This window comes from Phocoena phocoena, chromosome 10, assembly GCF_963924675.1.
Source record: "Phocoena phocoena chromosome 10, mPhoPho1.1, whole genome shotgun sequence".
Lineage (NCBI taxonomy): Eukaryota > Metazoa > Chordata > Mammalia > Artiodactyla > Phocoenidae > Phocoena > Phocoena phocoena.
In genome coordinates, this window is record NC_089228.1 from 79,842,053 (window position 1) to 79,862,835 (window position 20,783).

Consider the following 20,783-nt stretch of genomic DNA (forward strand, 5'->3'; position numbering starts at 1 on the left):
AAAAACAGGCTGCCGGCTGGCTTTGGCCTCTGGGCTAACCCCCTGGTCTAGTGTTGAGCCTTTCTGATCTACATATAATATAAATTACTCTTTACCACCCCCTTTTTGAAACCCTTTCTTTTGAGTTCTAGAAAGTCAGAGTCTCTGATACTCCTCCTACTTCCCTGGAAGCTTGTTCTTTGTATCTTTTTCCTATTTCTGTCTACTAGGTTGGAGTTTCTCAAGGTTCTGGTTTTGGTCCTCCTGTTCTCTTTCTCTAAACTTTGGACAATCTCATCACATCGTAGAGTGTCTGAATAAGTCGCTCGCCATCCTGGCGTTCTCCTGATTCTGCTCCCAGACTCCTGTCTGCCTGCTCGATGGGTCTCCATGCATCTGAGCCACCAGCACCTCTCACTTCGTACAGCTAAAAATGAGACCACTGTTGTCTTCACCTTCCTGGCACACCTGCTGTTCCTTCGTCCTTCTTCCTTCTTTCTGTTCATCTGTCTCATCAAGTGGCGATGACAGTGAGTTGTGATAATGTGTGTAAAGCACCAGCCTGGTGTCTGGCACACAGGAGGCAAGCAGTGAATGTCAGCTCCCCTCTTTCTCTTGGTCACCTCAGGGCTCCATTTACCTTGATTTGAAACCTCCTCTTCTATTCTGCACCATATTCAATATGCTGCTAAGTTCTTTTATTTTATTCTACGATATCTCTTGCCTCTGACTTCTTTTCATTCTCACCACCATTTCCTAATTTAAAGCACTCAGTCAGTTTGGAATTGCATTTATCTGAACTTAACAGCAGCAGTAACAACAGAAACAAATTTATATTAGCTTAACCCAGTGGAGTTTTATGTTTTCTTATGGAACACAATGTCTGGAGGTCAGTGGTCCAGAGCTTTCCCAGCCCAATAGAGACCTGACTTCTCTCTCGCCTCAGATATTCTGAGCAAGTAGCTTTTGTCCTCATGCTTTTCTCTCTGTGGTTACAAGTGAATGTTCCATTTCCAGGACTGCATCTATATTCCAGGCAGGAAGAGGGGAAGGACAAAGAGGTAAGAGACTGAAAAGCCAATCTTGCCATGTCTTTCCTGTTTTTTTTTTTTGCAGTACGCGGGCCTCTCACCTTTGCGGCCTCTCCCGTTGTGGAGCACAGGCTCCGGACGCGCAGGCTCAGCGGCCGTGGCTCACGGGCCCAGCCGCTCTGCGGCATGTGGGATCCTCCCGGACCGGGGCACGAACCCGTGCCCCCTGCACCGGCAGGCGGACTCCCAACCACTGCGCCACCAGGGAAGCCCCTCTTTCCTGTTTTTAAAGGGCTTATCCAGAAGCACCACCTAGCGACTTCTCCTTACATCTCATTGTCTGGGCTGTATCACTCGGCCACTCCTGATTGCTGCTCCAGACAAAGTGAGGGCTCTGTTAGGAAAAAGGAGAGGGTGAATATTGGGCAGGTACCCACTAGTGTTTGCTGAGGCACCCACAGTGCCTCCTGACTCATCTGCCCACCTCCACTCTCTTCCTTAATCCATTGCACACAGTGACCAGACCAGTCATCCCGGAACTTGGCTCCAAATTCATCATACTACTTCTCTGCCAATTTTATTGAGGTATAATTAACAAAACCATATATATTTAAAGCGTACAATGTGATGATTTGATATACATATATATTGTGAAGTGATTATCACAGTCAAGTCAGTTAACACATCCCCCATCTCACATAGTTACCATTTATTCTTGTGGGTGAGTGGCGGGAATGCTTAAAATCTACTCTCTTAGCAAATTTCAGGTATACAGAACTATATGGTCACAGTACTGTGCCTTAGGTCCCCAGAACTTATTCACCTTGTAACTGAGTGTACCCTTTGACCAACATCTCCTTTTTCCCCTACTCACCAGCCCCTGGCAACCACCCTTCCACTCTCTGTTTTTATGAGTTCAGCATTTTTTAATATGTCTAAAATCACTAGTCATAATGTCCTTCAGGTTCATTTATGTTGTTGCAAGAGGCAGGACTTCTTTTTTAAATCCATTCATCTCTCAAGGGACAGTTTGGTTGTTTCCATATCTTGGCTATTGTGAATCATGCTACAAAGAACATGAGAGTGCACATGTCTCTTGGGGATACTAATTTTGTTTCCTTCATATATATATATATATACACACCCAGAAGTGGGATTGTTGGAGCATATGGTAGCTCTATTTTTAATTGTTTGAGGAACCTCTTTACTGTTTTCCATAGTGGCTGCACCAATTCCCACCACTGTTGGGAATTGCTGTCCTAAGAGGTGTGAGGTGATACCTCACTGTGGTTTTGATTTCCATTTCCCTGATGATTAGCGATGCTGAGCATCTTTTCTTGTACCTATTGTCCATTTGTATGTCCTCTTCGGAAAAATGTCTCTTTAGTTCTGCCCATTTTTTAATCGAATTGTTTGGGTTTTTTGCTGTTGATACATGTGAATTCCTTGTATATTTCAGATCTTAATGCCTTATCAGATATATGGTTTGTGCTATGGTTTGAATGTTTGTGTCCCCCCAGAATTCATTTTGATGTCCTGATGTGATGCTATTAAGAGGTGGAGCCTTTGGGAGGTAATTAATGGCTTTATAAAGAAGGCCTCAGAAGCTGACTAGCCCCCTTCCACCTTTCAAGGACACAATGAGAAAACACTGGCCATGAATCAGGAAGAGAGCCCTCACTAGCCACCACATGGAATCTGTGGCGCCATGATCTTGGACTTCTAGCCTCCAGAACTGTGATAAATACATTTCTGTTGTTTATAAGCGACCCAGTCTCTAGTTTTTTGTTATAGCAGCCCGAATGGACAAAGACAGTTTGCAAATATTTTCTCCCACTCTGTTGATTATTTTGTTTTGTCGATGATTTCCTTTTCCATGCAGAAGCTTTTTAGTTTGATGTAGTCCTACTTGTTTATTTTTGTTTTTTGTTGCCTGTGCTTTTGGTGTCATATCCAAAAAATCATTGCCAAGAATAGTGTCAAGGACCTTTTTTCCTATGTTTTCTTCTAGGAGTTTTACGGTTTCGGGTCTTATGTTTAGGTCTTCAATGCATTTTGAGTTAATTTTTTTGAATTGTATAAAATAGGGATGCAGTTTCTTTCTTTTTTTTTTTTAAATAGGTCTTTATTGGAGTATAATTGCTTCACATTACGGTGGTAGTTTCTGTTGTACAGCAAAGTTAATCAGCCATATGCATACATATATCCCCATATCCCCTCCCTCTTGAGCCTCTATCCCACCCCTCTAGGTCGTCACAAAGCACCAAGCTGATCTCCCTGTGCTATGCTGCTGCTTCCCACTAGCTAACTGTTACATGTTGATGTTACTCTCACTTTGCCCCAGCTTCCCCCTCTGTCTCCGCCCCCCGCCATGTCCTCAAGTCCATTCTCTATGTCTGCGTCTTTATTCCTGCCCTGCCACTAGGTTCATCAGTACCACTTTTTTTTAGATTGCATATGTATGTGTTAGTATACAGTATTTGTTTTTCTCTTTCTGACTTACTTCACTCTGTATGACAGACTCTAGGTCCATCCACCTCACTACAGATAACTCAGTTTCGTTTCTTTTTATGGCTGAGTAATATTCCATTGTATATATGTGCCACATCTTCTTTATCCGTTCATCTGTCGATGGACATTTAGGTTGCTTCCATATCCTGGCTATTGTAAACAGTGCTTCAATGAACATTGTGGTACATACGTCTTTTTTTTTTTTTTGCGGTATGCGGGCCTCTCCCTATTGTGGCCTCTCCCGTTGCGGAACACAGGCTCCGGACGCGCAGGCTCAGCGGCCATGGCTCATGGCCCAGCTGCTCCATGGCATGTGGGATCTTCCTGGACCGGGGCACAAACCTGTGTCCCCTGCATCGGCAGGCAGACTCTCAACCACTGCGCCACCAGGGAAGCCCCGTACGTCTCTTTTTGAATTATGGTTTTCTCAGGGTATATGCCCAGTAGTGAGATTGCTGGGTCATATGGTAGTTCTACTTTAGTTTTTTAAGAAATCTCTGTACTGTTCTCCATAGTGGTTGTATCAATTTACATTCCCACCAACAGTGCAGGAGGGTTCCCTTTTCACCACATCCCCTCTTGCATTTATTGTTCTAGATTTTTTGATAATGGCCATTCTGACCAGTGTGAGGTGATACCTCATTGTAGTTTCGGTTTGCATTTCTCTAATAATTAGTGATGTTGAGCATCTTTTCATGTGCCTCTTGGCCATCTGTATATCTTCTTTGGTGAAATGTCTATTTAGGTCTTCCACCCATTTTTTAATTGGATTATTTGGTTTTTTTGATATTGAGCTCCATGAGCTGTTTGTATATTTTAGAGATTAATCCTTTGTCCATTGTTTCATTTGCAAATATTTTATCCCATTCTGAGGGTTGTCTTTTTGTCTTGTTTATGTTTTCCTTTGCTATGCAAAAGCTTTTAAGTTTCATTAGGTCCCATTTGTTTATTTTTGTTTTTATTTTCATTACTCTAGGAGGTGGGTCAAAAAAGATCTTGCTGTGGTTTATGTCAGAGTGTTTTTCCTATGTTTTCCTCTAAGTTTTATAGTGTCTGATCTTACATTTAGGTCTTTAATCCATTTTGAGTTTATTTTTGTGTATGGTGTTAGGGAGTGTTCTAATTTCATTCTTTCACATGTAGCTGTCCAGTTTTCCCAGCACCACTTATTGAAGAGGCTGTCTTTTCTCCATTGTACGTTCTTGCCTCCTTTGTCGTAAATTAGGTGATCATATGTGCGTGGGTCTGTCTCTGGGCTTTCTGTCCCGTACCATTGATCTATATTTCTGTTTTTGTGCCAGTACCATACTGTCTTGATTACTGTAGCTTTGTAGTATAGTCAAAAGTCGGGGAGCCTGATTCCTCCAGCTCCGTTTTTCTTTCTCAAGATTGCTTTGGCTATTCGGGATCTTTTGTGTCTCCATATGAATAGTAAAATTTTTTGTTCTAATTCTGTGAAGAATGCCGTTGTTAGTTTGATAGGGACTGCATAGAATCTGTAGATTGCTTTGGGTAGTATAGTCATTTTCGCAATATTGATTCTTCCAATCCAAGAACATAGTATATTTCTCCATCTGTTTCTGTCATCTTTGATTTCTTTCATTAGTGTTTTATAGTTTTCTGAGTACAAGTCTTTCACCTCTTTATGTAGGTTTATTCCTAGGTATTTTGTTCTTTTTGTTGCAGTGGTAAATGGGATTGTCTCCTCAATTTCTCTTTCTGATTTTTCATTGTTAGTGTATAGGAATGCCAGAGATTTCTGTGCATTAATTTTGTATCCTGCAACCTTACCAAATTCATTGATTAGTTCTAGTAGTTTTCTGGTGGTACAGGATTTTCTATGTATCATGTCATCTGCAAACAGTGACAATTTTACTTCTTCTTTTCCAATTTGTATTCCTTTTATTTCTTTTTCTCCTCTGATTGCCATGGCTAGGGCTTCCAAAACTATGTTGAATAATAGTGGCGAGAGTGGACATCCTTGTCTTGTTCCTGATCTTAGTGGAAATGCTTTCAGTTTTTCATCATTGAGTATGATGTTTGCCGTGGGTTTGTCATATATGGCCTTTATTATGTTGAGGTAGGTTCCCTCTATGCCCATTTTCTGGAGAGGTTTTATCATAAATGGGTGTTGAATTTTGTCAAAAGCTTTTTCTGCATCTATTGAGATGATCATATGGTTTTTATTCCTTAATTTGTTAATATGGCGTATCACATTGATTGACTTATGTATACTGAAGAATCCTTGCATCCCTGGGATAAATCCCACTTGATCATGGTGTATGATCCTTTTAATATGTTGTTGGATTCTGTTAGCTAGTATTTTGTTCAGGATTTTTACATCTGTCTTCATTAGTGATATTGGTCTGTAATATTCTTTTTTTGTGATATCTTTTTCTGGTTTTGGTATCAGGGTGATGGTGGCTTCGTAGAATGAATTTGGGAGTGTTCCTCCCTCTGCAAGTTTTTGGAAGAGTTTGAGAAGGATCAGTGTTAGCTCTTCTCTAAATGTTTGATAGAATTCTCCTGTGAAGCCATCTGGTCCTGGACTTTTGTTTGTTGGATGATTTTTAATTACAGTTTCAATTTAATTACTTGTGATAGGTCTGTTTATACTTTCTAATTCTTCCTGGTTCAGTCCTGGAAAATTGTACCTTTCCAAGAATTTGTCCATTTCTTCGTGGTTGTCCATTTTATTGGCATATAGTTGTTTGTAGTAGTCTCTTATAATCCTTTGTATTTCTGCAGTGTCAGTTGTGATTTCTCCTTTTTCATTTCTAATTTTATTGATCTGTGTCCTCTCTCTTTTTTTCTTGATGAGTCTGGCTAAGGGTTTATCAATTTTATCTTCTCAAAGAACCAGCTTTTAGTTTTATTGATCTTTGCTATTGTTTTCTTTGTTTCTATTTCTTTTATTTCTGCTCTGATCTTTATGATTTCTTTCCTTCTACTGACTTTGGGTTTTCTTTGTTCTTCTTTCTGTAGTTGCTTCAGGTGTAGGTTTAGATTGTTTATTTGAGATTTTTCTTGTTTCTTGAGGTGAGATTGAATTGCTATAAACTTCCCTCTTAGAACTGCTTTTGCTGCGTCCCATAGGTTGTGGGTTGTCGTGTTTTCATTGTCATTTGTTTCTGTGTATTTTTTTATTTCTTCTTTGATTTCTTCAGTGATCTCTTGGTTATTTAGTAGCGCACTGTTTAGCTTCCATGTATTTGTGTTTTTACAGTTTTTTTCCTGTAATTGATTCCCAGTCTCATAGCGTTGTGGTCAGAAAAGATGCTTGATATGATTTCAGTTTTCTTAAATTTTCTGAGGCTTGATTTGTGACCCAAGATGTGATCTATCCTGGAGAATCTTCCGTGTGCACTTGAAAAGAAAGTGTATTCTGCTACTTTCAGGCAGAATGTTCTTATAAATATCAATTAAACCTATCTGGTCTGTTGTGTCATTTAAAGGTTGTGTTTCCTTATTTATTTTCTGTTTGATCTGTCCTTTGGTGTGAGTGGGGTGTTAAAGTCCCCTACTATTATTGTGTTACTGTCGATTTCCCCTTTCATGGTTGTTAGCATTTGCCTTAGGTATTGGGGTGTTCCTATGTTGGGTGCATAAACATTTACAATTGCTATATCTTCTACTTGGATTGATCCCTTGATCATTATGTACTGTCCTTCCTTATCTTTTGTAACAGTCTTTATTTTAAAGTCTATTTTATCTGATATGAGTATTGCTGCTCCAGCTTTCTTTTGATTTCCATTTGCATGGAGTATCTTTTTCCATCCCTTCACTTTCAGTCTGTATGTGTCCCTAGGTCTGAAGTGGGTCTCTTGTAGACAGCATATATATGGGCCTGTTTTTGTATCCATTCAGCCAGTCTGTGTCTTTTGGTTGGGGCATTTAATCCATTTACATTCAGGGTTATTATCAATATGTATGTTCCTGTTACCGTTTTCTCAACTGTTTTTGGTTTGTTTTTGTGGGTCTTTTTCTTCTCTTGTGTTTCCTGCCTAGAGAAGTTTCTTTAGCATTTGTTGTAAAGCTGATTTGATAGTGCTGAATTCTCTTAGCTTTTGCTTGTCTGAAAAGCTTTTGATTTTTTTCCATTGAATCTGAATGAGATCCTTGCTGGGTAGAGTAATCTTGGTTGTAGGTTTTTCTCTTTCATCACTTTAAGTATATCCTGCCACTCCCTTCTGGCCTGCAGAGTTTCTGCTGAAAAATCAGCTGATAACCTTATGGGGATTCCTTTGTATGTTATTTTTTGTTTTTCCCTTGCCGCTTTTAGTGTTTTTTCTTTGAAATTAATTTTGGTTAGTTTTGTGTCTTGGTGTGCTTCTCCTAGAGTTTATCCTGCATGGGGCTCTCTGTGCTTCCTGGATTTGGGTGACTATTTCCTTTCCCATGTTAGGGAAGTTTTCAACTATAATCTCTTCAAATATTTTCTCAGATACTTTCTTTTTCTCCTCCTCTTCTGGGACCCCTATAATTTGAATGTGGTGCGTTTAGTGTTGTCCCAGAGGTCTCTGACATTGTCTTCAATTGTTTTCATTCTTTTTTGTTTATTCTGCTCCTCAGCAGTTATTTCCACCATTTTGTCTTCCAGCTCACTTATTCGTTCTTCTGCCTCAGTTATTCTGTTATTGATTCCTTCTAGTGTATTTTTCATTTCAGTTATTGTGTTGTTCATCTCTGTTTCTTCTTTAGTTCTTCTAGATCTTTGTTAAACATTTCTTGTATTGTCTCAATCCGTTCCTCCATTATATTTCTGAGATTCTGGATCACGTTTACTATCATTACTCTGAATTCTTTTTCAGGTAGATTGCCTATTTCCTCTTCATTTGTTTGGTCTTGTAGGTTTTTACCTTGCTGCTTCATCTGTGACATATTTTTTTGTCATCTCATTTTTTTTTTTTTTTTAATGTGTGGGATTGTGTTCCTGTCTTACTGGTTGTTTGGCCTGTGGCTTCCAACACTGGAGTTTGTAGGCTGTTGGATAGAGCTGGGTCTTGGTGCCAAGATGAGGACCTCCAGGAGACCTCACTCCGATAAGTATTCCCTGGGGTCTGAGGTTCTCTGTTAGTCCAGTGGTTCAGACTCAGAGCTCCCACCACAGGAGCTTCGGCCTGAACCCTGGCTCGTGATCCAAGATCCCACAAGCCGTGCGGGGCGGCAACAAAAGAAAGGAGAACAATAACAAAGTAAAAAATATAATTAGACTAGGAAACTAACAGATATGTTAGAAAGAATATAAAAATAAAAATATAGATGAAACAACAACCAGAAGATAAAACAGAACCACAATAGTAAAAAAGAGGAGGATAAAATTTTTTTTAAAAAAAGGTGGAAAAGGCCTTGGCTGTGGAGGGCAGGGCCTAAACAGGAGTGGGGTTTGGGTGGTGGGCAGGGCCTATGCTTAGGACCCACAGGGCTGGAAAAGGTCCTGGAGGCTGTTGGGGGTGGGGCTTAGGCTTAACAGAGGGGGCCCAGGCGTCCCTCCTGCCTCCAGTCTCAGAGGACAGGGGACCCCACCTGGGAGTCCAGTAGGCTTCCTGGGCTCGAGTGGGTGGGGCAGACACCCACTGGTCCTGGAGAGTCTCTCCCACCTGCCTCTTCTGTTCTCCCCCTACACCCCCAGGGCCACCTCGGCCTGCAGGGGTCCTCTGAGGGCGTAGGACCTGGCCTGAGAGTCGGGCAGACTTCCCTGGCCCATTGGGCAGGGGAAATGCTGGGTGCCCTCCCCACTGATCTGAGCCCCTGAGGGTGCCTCCAGGTGTGCAAACCCCTCCCCCCTCCTCAGCCGCCCCTCAGGGGCTCTGGTCCTGTCTGGCCTCCACTTCTCCTCCCCACTCAGTCCCCTGATGTCCTACCAGTTCGCTTGGGGGTTCTTCCTGTCTCCTTGGGCATCAAGGTCCCCCACCAGCGTCCAGCAGGCACCCTAGTTGTGGGGAGACAGGAACTCTGTGTCTTCCCACACTGCCATCTTGACTCCGCCCCCAGTTTCATTCTTTTGCATGTGGATATCCAGTTTTCCCAGCACCATTTACTGAAGTCTATCCTTTCTCCATTGTGTATTCTTGGCACCCTTGTTAAAGATTAGTTGACCATATATGTGTGGGCTTATTTCTGGGCTCTCTGTTCTATTCCTTTGGTCTATGTGTCTGTTTTTATAGCAGTTCCATACTGATTTGCTTACTATAGCTTTGTAATACAGCTGGAAATCAGGACGTGTGATGCCTCCAGCTTTGTTCTTCTTTCTCAGTATCACTTTGGCTATTTGGGTTTTTATTTTGTTTTTCGTAGTTCCATATGAATTTTAGGATTTTTTTTCTATTTCTGTGAAAAATGCCATTGGAATTTTGGTGGGGATTGCATTGAATCTATAGATGGCTTTGCATAGTATGAACATTTTAACAGTGTTAATTCTTCCAATTCAAGAATACAAAATATCTTTCCATTTGCCTTCTTCGGTTTCTTTGATCAATGTCTTACAGTTTTCAATGTATAGGCCTTTCACCTTCTTGGTTAAATTTATTACTAAGTAATTTTTAAAAAGCTATTGTAAATGAAATCATTTTCTTAATTTTTCTTTCGATAGTTCATTGTCACTATAGAGAAAAGCAACTAATTTTTAAATAAATTATTTATTTTATTTTGGGCTGCATTGGGTCTTTGTTGCTGCGCATGGGCTTTAGTTGCAGCGAGTGGGGGCTACTCTGTTGCGGTGCACGGGCTTCTCATTGCAGTGGCTTCTCTTGTTGCAGAGCATGGGCTCTAAGTGCGTGGGCTCCAGTAGTTGTGGCACACAGGCTCAGTAGTTGTGGCTCACGGGCTCTGGAGTGCAGGCTCAGTAGTTGTGGCGCACAGGCTTTGTTGCTCTGCGGCATGTGGGATCCTCCCGGACCAGGGCTCGAACCCATGTCCCCTGCACTGGCAGGTGGATTCTTAACTACTGTGCCACCAGGGAAGTTCAAAAGCAACTAAGTTTTGTATGTTGGTTTTGTATACTGAATTTGTTGATCACTTCTGACAGTTTTTTGGTAGTCTTTAGCATTTTCTAAAGACTAATATACGGTATTAAGATCATGTCATCTGGAAACAAAGTTTTACTTCCTCCTTTCCTGTTTGGATGCCTTTCATTTCTTTTTCTTGCCTAATTTCTCTGGCTAGGTCTGTGTTGAATAGAAGTGGCAAGAGTAGGTATCTTTGTCTTGTTCCTGATCTTACAGAGTGGGCATCATTGTCTTGTTCACTACTGGGTATGAAGTTAGCTGGGGGCTTGTCATGTGTGGCCTTTATAACATTGAGGTACATTCTTTCTATACCTAATTTGTTGAGAGTTTTCATCATGAAAGAATGTTGAATTTTGTCAGATGCTTTTTCTGTATTTATTGAGATGATCATACGATTTTTATTCTTCATTCTGTTAATGTGGTGTATTGATTTGTGTATGTTGAATCATCCTTGCATGGTAAGGATAAATCCCACTTGATCATGATGTACGATCCTTTTAATGTGCTGTTGAATTCAGTATGCTAGTGTTTTGTTGAGGACTTTTGTGTTCACCAGGGATATTGGTCTATAATTTTCTTTTCTTGTAGTGTCCTTGTTTGGTGTTGATGTCAAAATAATGCTGGCCTTGTAGTATGAATTTGGGAGTGTTTCCTCCTCTTCAGTTTTTTGGAGGAGTTTGAGAAGGATTGGTATTCTTTAAATGTTTGGTACAATTCACCATGAAACTGTCTGGTCCCGGGCTTTTCTTTGTTGGGAGGTTTTTGACTACTGATTAAATCTCCTTACTTGTTATTGGTCTGTTCAGATTTTCTATTTCTTCATGATTCAGGCTTGGTAGGTTGTATGTTTCCAGGAATTTATCCATTTCTTCCAGGTTATCCAGTCTGTTGATGTGTAATTGTTCATGGTAGTCTCTTCCAGCCCTTTGTATTTCTGTGGTATTAGTTGTAATGTCTCCTCTCATTTCTGATTTTAAGTCTGTTCTCTTTTTTTAAAAATTCGTCAAGCTAAAAGTTGGTCAGTTTTGTTTATATTTTTTTAAAAAACAGCTCTTAGTTTCACTGATCTTTTCTGTAATTTTTCTAGTCTCTCTTTATATCTGCTCTGATCTTTATTATTTCCTTTTTTCTGCTAACTTCAGGCTTAGTTTTTTTCTTTTTTTAGTTCCTTGAGGTATAAACTAGGTTGTTTATGTGAGATCTTTCTTTTTTCTATTATTTATTTATTTTGCCTGCGCCACGCGGCTTGCAGGATCTTTGGTCCCCCACCAGCGATTGAACCCAGGCCACTGCAGTGAAAGCACCAAGTCCTAACCACTGGTCCGCCAGGGAACTCCCTCTTTTTTCTTAATGTAGGCATTTATTACTGTGAACTTCCCTCTTAGAACTGCTTTTGCTGCATCCCATAAATTTTGGTGTGTAGTACAAGGGACCCTTGAACAACACAGGTTTGAACTGTGTCATCTACTTATATGCACATTTTTTCAGTAAATATGTATTATACTACTACACAATTCTTAGTGCGTTGAATCTGCAGATACAGTCAGCCCTCCAAATATGTGGTTCCGTAAGTTATATGCAGATTTTTGACTGTGTGAAGGGTTGATGCCCCTAAACCCTGCTTTGTTCAAGGGTCACCTGTATTTCCATTTTTGCTTCTAGATATTTCGTTTCCTTTTTGATCCTCTTTGATTTCTTCATCATACTACTGTTTTTTTTTTTTTTTTTGCGGTTCGCGGGCCTCTCACTGCTGTGGCCTCTCCCATTGTGGAGCACAGGCTCCGGACGCGCAGGCTCAGCGGCCATGGCTCACGGGCCCAGCCGCTCCGCGGCATGTGGGATCTTCCTGGACCAGGGCACGAACCCGTGTCCCCTGCATCGGCAGGTGGACTCTCAACCACTGCGCCACCAGGGAAGTCCCCATCATACTACTTTTAAGTCTGTTTCTAAAACATTTATTTTTAGATTCTGTAACATAGATGATGACAATTGTGCGACTCCCACAAACACCAGACTTGGGGGTGGTAGTGGTGGTAGATTTGGCTCTTTGCAGGGATTTAATAGACGGCAGCAAGGGAGGCTGAGCCTAGTCAGGGTTCCTGCTGTGAGCTCAGCCATCTGCCAGCCCCTGCAGGCAAGTGTTCAGTTATTGATCGGCTCAGCATCAGAGCTGTTTGTCGTCAGATGCTTCCCCCAGCTTCACCAAGTGAGAACTTCAGCCACTGAGGTAAGACCATTCGAGAATAAACACCACATCCATCCATCTCCTCTCTCCACAGCCAGCAAATGGAAGAGGACCCAGGCGTGCAGGAACTGGAGGCCCTGATAGACACGATCCAGAGGCAAGGGAAAGATCGCCCGTGCAGGGACAACATCCGCAAGATGTTTCAAATTTATGACAAGGAAGCTTCAGGACATGTGGACAGGGAGACGTTCTTTAAAATCTGTGACTCTTTTCACCTCCCAGTTGATGATTCCTTGGTTAAGGAGGTGAGTAGGAGTTCCTGTTCGGGGTTGATTGCAGAGGCTGGGCACCGCTCACTCGTTGCCAAAGGCAGTTGCATTTGTATTTCATTTTAACTGGGGAAGACTTGGGGTGTTCACATCAGATCTGCTGTTTGGTCCTGATTATGGCATTTGCCCTCGACTCTAGCATTGGCGTCCTTTCCTAACTGCTGCTGTAGGGCATCTCTTTAAGTGGGCAGGGGCCAGACAGCACAGAGCGGCCAGTGAACCATGTCAGGGCTAAAGGAGGGTGGCTGCCAACGGCAGATTGAAAAGGTGGACTGAGCAGGATGGTGGGAGCCTTTGACACCTTCACAGCCTACGTTAGCCCATCAGTAGGGCTGGCGTGGGATAGGGCGTGACTGCTGCCCTGGACAGCAGCATCCGCCAGTAGGGGTCCATGGTCAGCTGCCAGTGGAGGGATGACATGGACGATCTCCTCCGAGAGTTTCCATGAGGGAGCTGGAGAGGGCATTTCATACCTCTTTTTCGTTATAAACCCCTTTGACCAGGGTTCCCCTAGAAGTCGGGACAGACTTTCTCGCACCGTTGCCAACGATGGTGGCTAATGTTATTGAGACATTCTCACTGATGAAGAACACTGTGATGCTGTAGTCCTTCTTAATGATACGTTAGGAAAAAGGGATGTTTGGAAGTTAGGTGTCATTTAGGGAAGCCTTCTGTTTGGGGCCAGTGTGACTAGGTTGGAGATGAGGGTTTTTCAGATGGGAACATTAGCAAGGAGTGAGGGAGGCAGGTAGAAGGATAACAGTTCAAGTGGGCCAAATGCCCATCTAGCTTCCCAAGTCTCAGGCTGACAGCACACCCAGCCTTCGATTTCTAAGTCATTTGTGCTATCTGTGACCTGACCTGGGAGAGAGGAGCTGCAGTCAGGGGAGGTGGGACAGGGAAAGCAGGGGCGGGATGGATTTGCACGTCCTTAAAGTGGCCACAGCGGATCACTGTGCTTACTGCCACTCACAGGTGTCTTAGGGTACTTGGTCTGAGCAGTGACATGACTCGATTTTTCTTTTAGGCTGTGATAGCAGCAACCTCTGCTATTCTAAGTCTTACTCTGTGCTGACTGGATGGACAGTCTTGTAATTGAATAAAGAACAGAAATGCTTCGGGAATGATAGTGCTCTTACAAATGTCAAACCTGAAACCTTGGGCAGGCCATTTACTCCATCTGAGCTTTGATCTCGTGAAGATGGGGATACTCTTACCTACCTTCCCGGTTTACAGGACCGTTTCAGAATCAGCCAAGGATGTATAAGAAGCCTGAGCTGGTTTACAAAGGCAGGGACAGGCAGTAACGAGCGCTGTGCAGACGAGCTGCAGGCAGCCCGTCTGCCTCTCACGGGCTCCCCTTCTCGCTCCCGCAGCTCGTCAGGATGTGCTCTCACGGAGAAGACAAGATTGACTACTATAACTTCGTCCGTGCTTTCTCCAGCTGACCTGCTGAGGACAGGAAGCACAGTATTTTGAGGTTGGGCCTACGTATACCTGTACTCTTCATAGAGGCATTTACAGAGCTCTTGAAACTATATTTCCTTTTTGGTTCTTTTACCACTGAAGTCTAAATTAAATTGGATCTTGTAGGAGCTAAGGTTGGTGCCTTATTTAGGGAGGGGAGATAGGGGTGTTGTGATGGTTAATTTTATGTGTCAACTTGACTAGATATGGGGTGCCTAGACATTTCTGGGTGTGTCTGTGAGGCCGTTTCTGGGTGAGGTTAATATTTGAGTTGGTGGATGGAGTAAAGCAGATGGCCCTCTCCAATGTGGGTGGGCCCCACCCATTCCATTAAAGGCTTGAATAGAACAAAAAGGCTGACCTTTCCCTAATGAGAGAGAAGTCCTTCGGCCTGCTTTGACATCGGCTTTTTCCTGCTTTTGGACTCAAACTGAGACATTGGCTCTTCTGGGGCTCCAGCCCGCTGGCCTTCAGACAGGAACTACTCCATCAGCACTCAGAGGCCTCCAGGTCTCTGGCTACAGATACTGGAGCTTGTCAGCTTCCTCGGTTACAGGAGCCAATTCCTTAATCGTCAGTCTCTTTCTCTATATATATACAGCCTAATCGGTTCTGCTTCTCTGGAGAAAGAACCCTGACTAATGCAGGAGGAGGATGCATAGAATTTGCTCAGACAGACATCAGGTCTGGTGTGGTGCTGCAGACAGTACTGCCCGCCCCGCCCCACCCCGCCGGGAAGTAGACGTCATGTTTTCCAATTGCAGTTCTAGGCCCATTAGTAGACCTGCATTTTATTTCATTTTATTATTTACTTATTTAAATTTATTTTTGGCTGTGTTGGGTCTTTGTTGCTGCGTGCGGGCTTTCTCTAGTTGCGGCGAGCGGGGGCTACTCTTCGTTGTGGTGCGTGAGCTTCTCACTGCAGTGGCTTCTCTTGTTGCGGAGCACGGGCTCTAGGCACGCGGGCTCAGTAGTTGTGGCTCACAGGCTCTAGAGCGCAGGCTCAGTAGTTGTGGTGCACGGGCTTAGTTGCTTTGCGGCATGTGGGATGTTCCCGGACCAGGGCTCGAACCCATGTCCCCTGCATTGGCAAGCAGACACTGTGATAATAGGAAATATCACAGTGTGATACACTGATTTGTTTCATGAAACTTTTGTTTCAAATGAGTGTGTATTTACTGGGTCATGATGTAAAACATTTCTTTATGTGGGCTGTAGTTAAAAAAAAAAAAATTTACTGCTTTTAGAGAGGCTGGCCTCAAGATAGGCAGAAAAGACCAGTAGCAGCTACTGGTTATCGACTGAGCTCTGATGGACTTTTCAGAAGCAGGGCTGCTCCTTAGCTGAAGTCAGCCACCAACTTCATCTTTATAAATGCTGTCTCTGATTCCTTCCTACCTGTACTCCGTCTGTACCACCAGGGGCCTGAAAATACCATCTAATTAGAGTGTATCAAGCCCGTAGCTGTAGGCTTTAGGGGTACCTGAGAAGACGTCTCTAGATGTTTCCAGAAAATCAAGGGTCACTTGGGTGAGTGACTAGCCTGCTGGTGTAGGAGCAGGAGCATGTTCCTGTGAGAAAGTGAGTGCTTTATTTGACCCCTGAGCTTAGCATTTACTAGCCCTAAACCTTACCCCCACCATCCCCTGCGAAAACAAGCAAACCAGCCAGCCGACACCCCCCAAAATGCTGAGCCCAGATGAGCAGGCAGGCTCAGAAAGGGCAACGGTCACCAGCTTCTCCGGCTGAGCCGCTCGCTCTCCGCTGGCACCGTGCCTTTGCCCCAGGTACATGGCTCCTGTTGGGTCCTCATAGCCCATGCCTGTCCTCAACTAACTGCACTCATCTCCTGAGCTCTCTCTGGAGATGGTTCTGGAAAAACAGCAGACAGCCATGGGCAACAGGCCATCTGATGCCAGCAGTGTCCTGTGCCACTGCTGGTACCAACACTCAGACAGCAACTATTCAGCACCTACACTGACATCTGGTGGCTTTTACACACAGACTTAGCCCCATCCTCTCCTAGCCAAGTGACACCATAACACAGTCATCCCCCTTATCCACACTTTCACTTTCCAGTTTTAGTTAAACATGGTCAGCCATGGTCTGGAAATATTAAATGGAACGCTCCAGAAATAATTAAGTTTTAAACTGTGTGCCATTCTGAGTAGCGTGATGAGATCTTGCGCCCTCCCACTTTGTCCCTCTGGGGATCCCCAGCTGTCGGCATTGTCAGGGCTCAGTGATCCACGGTCACCTGGAGCAAGTGATCCTCTCCTGACGCGTCGTCAGAAGGCCAGTAGAGCCCAGCGCTCCACCACAGGGTCTGCATCATCCAGCTCACGCCACCTTGTCACTCGGGCACTCAGTCACCTCACATCGTGAGAAGAAGGGTGAGTGCCGCTCAGGAAGATGTTTTTAGAGACCACATTCACATAACTTTCATTATGGTATATGGTTATAATTGTTCTATTTTATTAGCATTGTTAATCTCTTACTGTGCCTAATTTATAGACTTCACCATAGGTAGGTATGTGTAGGAAAAAACATAGCATATTTAGGGCCCAGAACTCTCTGGGGTTTCAGGCATCCACTGGGGGGGTCTCGGAACATATTCCCATGGATGATGGGGGCAGCCGTACAGCAGGCATCAGGCACAGTGCGCCTCCTTGTGGCGCTTCCTGCCCACACAGCCCGTGTCACCACACGCCTTTCCACGTTCACACTTCCCTGTTACAGACACCAATAAAAATGAGGCTTATTACTACCCACCACTCAATGTAACTGACTCCTTCTCCGTCCTTAATTCCAACTCCCTAACTCACATGACCACAACGAACAAATACGTATCTCAAAAGATATGCAAGAAATGACAGTGAAAAATGTTAGAAACGAGGCTGAAATTGATGCGAACTTGTTCTTCATATAAAAGCAAATGTGAGCAATGCAAACAAGACTAGTTGAGGCAAAGTCTTGCAAAAATAAAGTTGTCAGCGATATTATTTTAAAGCGCTCTTATCCTTTTCAGTCTTCAGGGGAGAAACACTCTAATCAATTCCCAGATAGCCATCTAAGAGGTGGAATAAAATAATGCTTGCAACTTAAAAAAGCAAATGTGAGCATCCAGATAAAAAGGAATAGAAGGAATTATACCCGAGACAAGCAGGCGAATAATTCAAGGCCTTTTATTCAGTTATTTCAAAAATATTTGTCGATCATTTGTTTCAAAATGTACGTTTAAAAAAATCCATACAAAACCGTAATTTGTTTTAAAACCAGACAGAAAAAAAAAAGGATTTGGAAAAATGTTCACTGAAAGTAAAAAGAGCCCCCCCCCCCAAAAAAAACCCTTTTACATGAAAGCATAAATATGGCAGGTACAAATTTTCCTTGAGTTCCTTGTTGAAATTTGGTCCATAACATGAACAGGCTAAAGTAGAAAAACAAAAAAACGCTTTGTCCACATTTGCATTATGAGTTGCTCAGGGCACCGGCAGCCTCAGCTCATCCTTCAGATGTTTGTTAAACAAGAGGAACCGAAAAAATGAGGTGTGTAGTCTCATTACATAAACACTTGAATCAGTACCCAAGGAAAGGGTGGTACTTACAACCAGTCAGATCTGATCAGATGACCAGGGCTGTCCATGTGTGGCCGATTCCCAGGAAAACCTCCTTCCTCTCCACACGAACAAGAAACTCTAGAACCCTTACAGCGAACTGATGGTGATGCCTCAGGTGTCACACGGATCTTATTCCCAGATGCTGACTTACTAATGCCCCATCATGAGGAGGATGTTTTTCCTTTTCAACAGTTTTAAAACTATATGGACTTCAAAGATGATGCTACAGTGTTCCACTTAGAGTGCCACCAGGGTCACAAGAATGACAGCAACAGAGGGAGCGTGGCTACTGTTTCTTCTGTGGGGATGACGACCACCCTCCCGTGGGTCCTGTCCACCCCAGTGGCCAGGCACTGGAAGGGACAGACGGCCTGTGGGAAAGACCACTGGCTAGGAGAGGTATTGCACAACCCGGAAGAGCAAAGGCGAGGGGCGGGCACACCGTGTGGGGGGGAGGGGTGCCCTGCAACAGTCCCCCCGGACCCACGTCAGACGGGCACCTGTGAGCGCCGCTTGTGACCGGGAAGTGAGAGTAAACACCTTACCGCAGAAACGCGGGGTTGAACGGGAAGCAGTATGGATGAGAAGAGGCTAGAGCCAGGGTGCCTCCTCTTTCACGTGCAAGGGGAGCTGGATGAGCAAGGCTTACCACGTGGGCCGAGGCGCGGAAGTCTGGTGCCCCTGGGAGCCCCGAGCTTCTCTGACAGGCAGGTGCCCTTGAAGGGGCCCTCACAGCCACCAGACACAAGGGAGAAACCGGACACCACCAGACCCGGACAGTGGCGGGGGTGGCGGTGAGGCTACGACGAATGAGGTGAAACTCACAATCCGTGTCCCTTTAACATGTAACTGTGCCAGGGCCCGGGGGGCTGGCCACACAGTGCAAGTGGAGGCCAGGAGACCATGGCACATAAGGCACTTCTGACACAAAAAGATACAGGATCAGCTCAGGGCAAAAAGGGGCTGCACAGAGCCGGAATCCCCGTGCTTCTCGGGGCCCTCCGTAAAGAGAGCGAGCCGCTGGGGGGAAGGGGGCAGGGGACTGGCAGTCACCCTTAGCCTTTTGAGAGGAGTCACTGTTCACGAGAGAACTAGGCTCCAGGAGGGAGCTGGTGAAGGCTCCTCGTGGGTCGGAGACTCGGCCTGAGTTCCAAGTGATCTGTCAAGACCCAGTTCTCCAGTCCCGCCCAGGCCCTCCTGAGGAGCTGGGCTGTGAGCTAGGATGGCAGCCGGGGGTGGGGGGGTGGGGGGGTGGGGGGGAAGGCCACTCCCCACAGAAGCAGAGGCCCCGGCCACCAGGAATGGTTCTGTTCACTGGGACGCTGACGCCCCAACAGGGGAGTGAGTCCCGTGCCAACCTCCCTGGCCCTCAGGCCTAGCACAGACCACCAAGGAGGCTGAAGCCCGAAGGAAACCCTAAGTGGTGGGGGGGGGGGGGCTTTGCACCACTTTGAATTTAAAAAGGCTCCCAGGGACTAGAATTCTGTGTGGAATCGGGAGGGGGCGCACTCTCCGCCCCTATACCTCTTACTCAGCACTTAGGAGAAAGTCAAAGGTACGGAGAAAGAAGGTCCCCACAGCAAACGCAGCCACATGCATGCCAGAACAGCCCGCCCAGCGCCAAGGCCTTCAAGTCAAGAGGAGCGTCTGCAGAGGTGGCCAGAGCACAGGTGTCGAGTCTGGTTTCTGAAACGTTGGTAGCTCCACCTTGGGACAGGAAGGGAAAAGGTTCTCCGCCAAGATGCAGGTCTGGCTCGGCCTGCTTCTCCTTCCCCCAGAACCTGCCCTGCCTTCAGAAGGGTCACCTGTAACCTACTATAGTGTAGCTATCAGAGCCTGGAGGATAAAAATAACTTCCCATCACAGAGCCTCCAAGGAGGGGCACTGGCAGCTGGGACCACCCGTCCATCCCCCAGCCTCTCCCACACCACCCTGCCCGGCGCCCCTGCACGCGTGCCAGCCAGGGATGCTGGGAGGGCGGGGGCTGCTGAGGTAGGTTAGCATCTGCTCTACTCCTGGCGGATGGCACTGAGTGGCCTCTCAAACTCGGGGGTCTGGCCGGGCCTTCACAGAGAGTGTTTAAGACTGAACAACATAGAACGGCCAAATCAGGACAAGCCAACCCAACAGGCTCTCAGGACAGACTGGAAGTGAGTTCTTTCGGCCCCTGGTAACATGCTTCGAGCCAGCCTGCCATGGCTTGGCTCTGCTCTGAAGCAAACATGCCAGGCACGCCTGGGGTGACAGAACACCTACAGTTTTCCTCTCACCCTCTCCTCAAACCATTCCTGAAACTGGCCGGTGGGATGCTAGCCTCACACATGGTCTCAGGGGTTTCACGCAGCAGGAAAGATTTTCCCAACTCTCAATCAGGGACCCAACCCCGTCCTTTAGGAGGTGGCGAGAGTTAGCCTGGGCTGGTGGTACTACCTTGAGGAGGCACACGGTACGAGGGGCCAACTTACAGGAGACCAAGGGCACACCAAGTACGTGGGCTCTGGCGGCGATCACCTCTGAATGTGAGAAGAGTCACTGCCCGATGGCAGGACCTCGGCTGCAGCTCCCACCTCCCGAGCCCACAGCAAGGAGGCCAGGTACCCGCTGAAGGCATGACTCAGCAGGGCTCCCTGGTGGGGGCGCGGCCTCCTGCACAC

General features: G+C 45.2%; 1 protein-coding gene across 1 annotated transcript in view; it reads left to right on the plus strand.

Moving 5' to 3' along the window:
• Positions 1–14,642, plus strand: part of EFHC1 (EF-hand domain containing 1) — a 60,440-nt gene extending 45,798 nt beyond the window's left edge. The window contains exons 10-11 of the mRNA XM_065885323.1: positions 12,808–13,018; positions 14,419–14,642. Coding sequence (XP_065741395.1) covers positions 12,808–13,018; positions 14,419–14,490 — 283 coding nt within the window. The 3' untranslated portion in view covers positions 14,491–14,642. The remainder of the gene's footprint in view (positions 1–12,807; positions 13,019–14,418) is intronic.
• Positions 14,643–20,783: the final 6,141 nt, after the last annotated feature.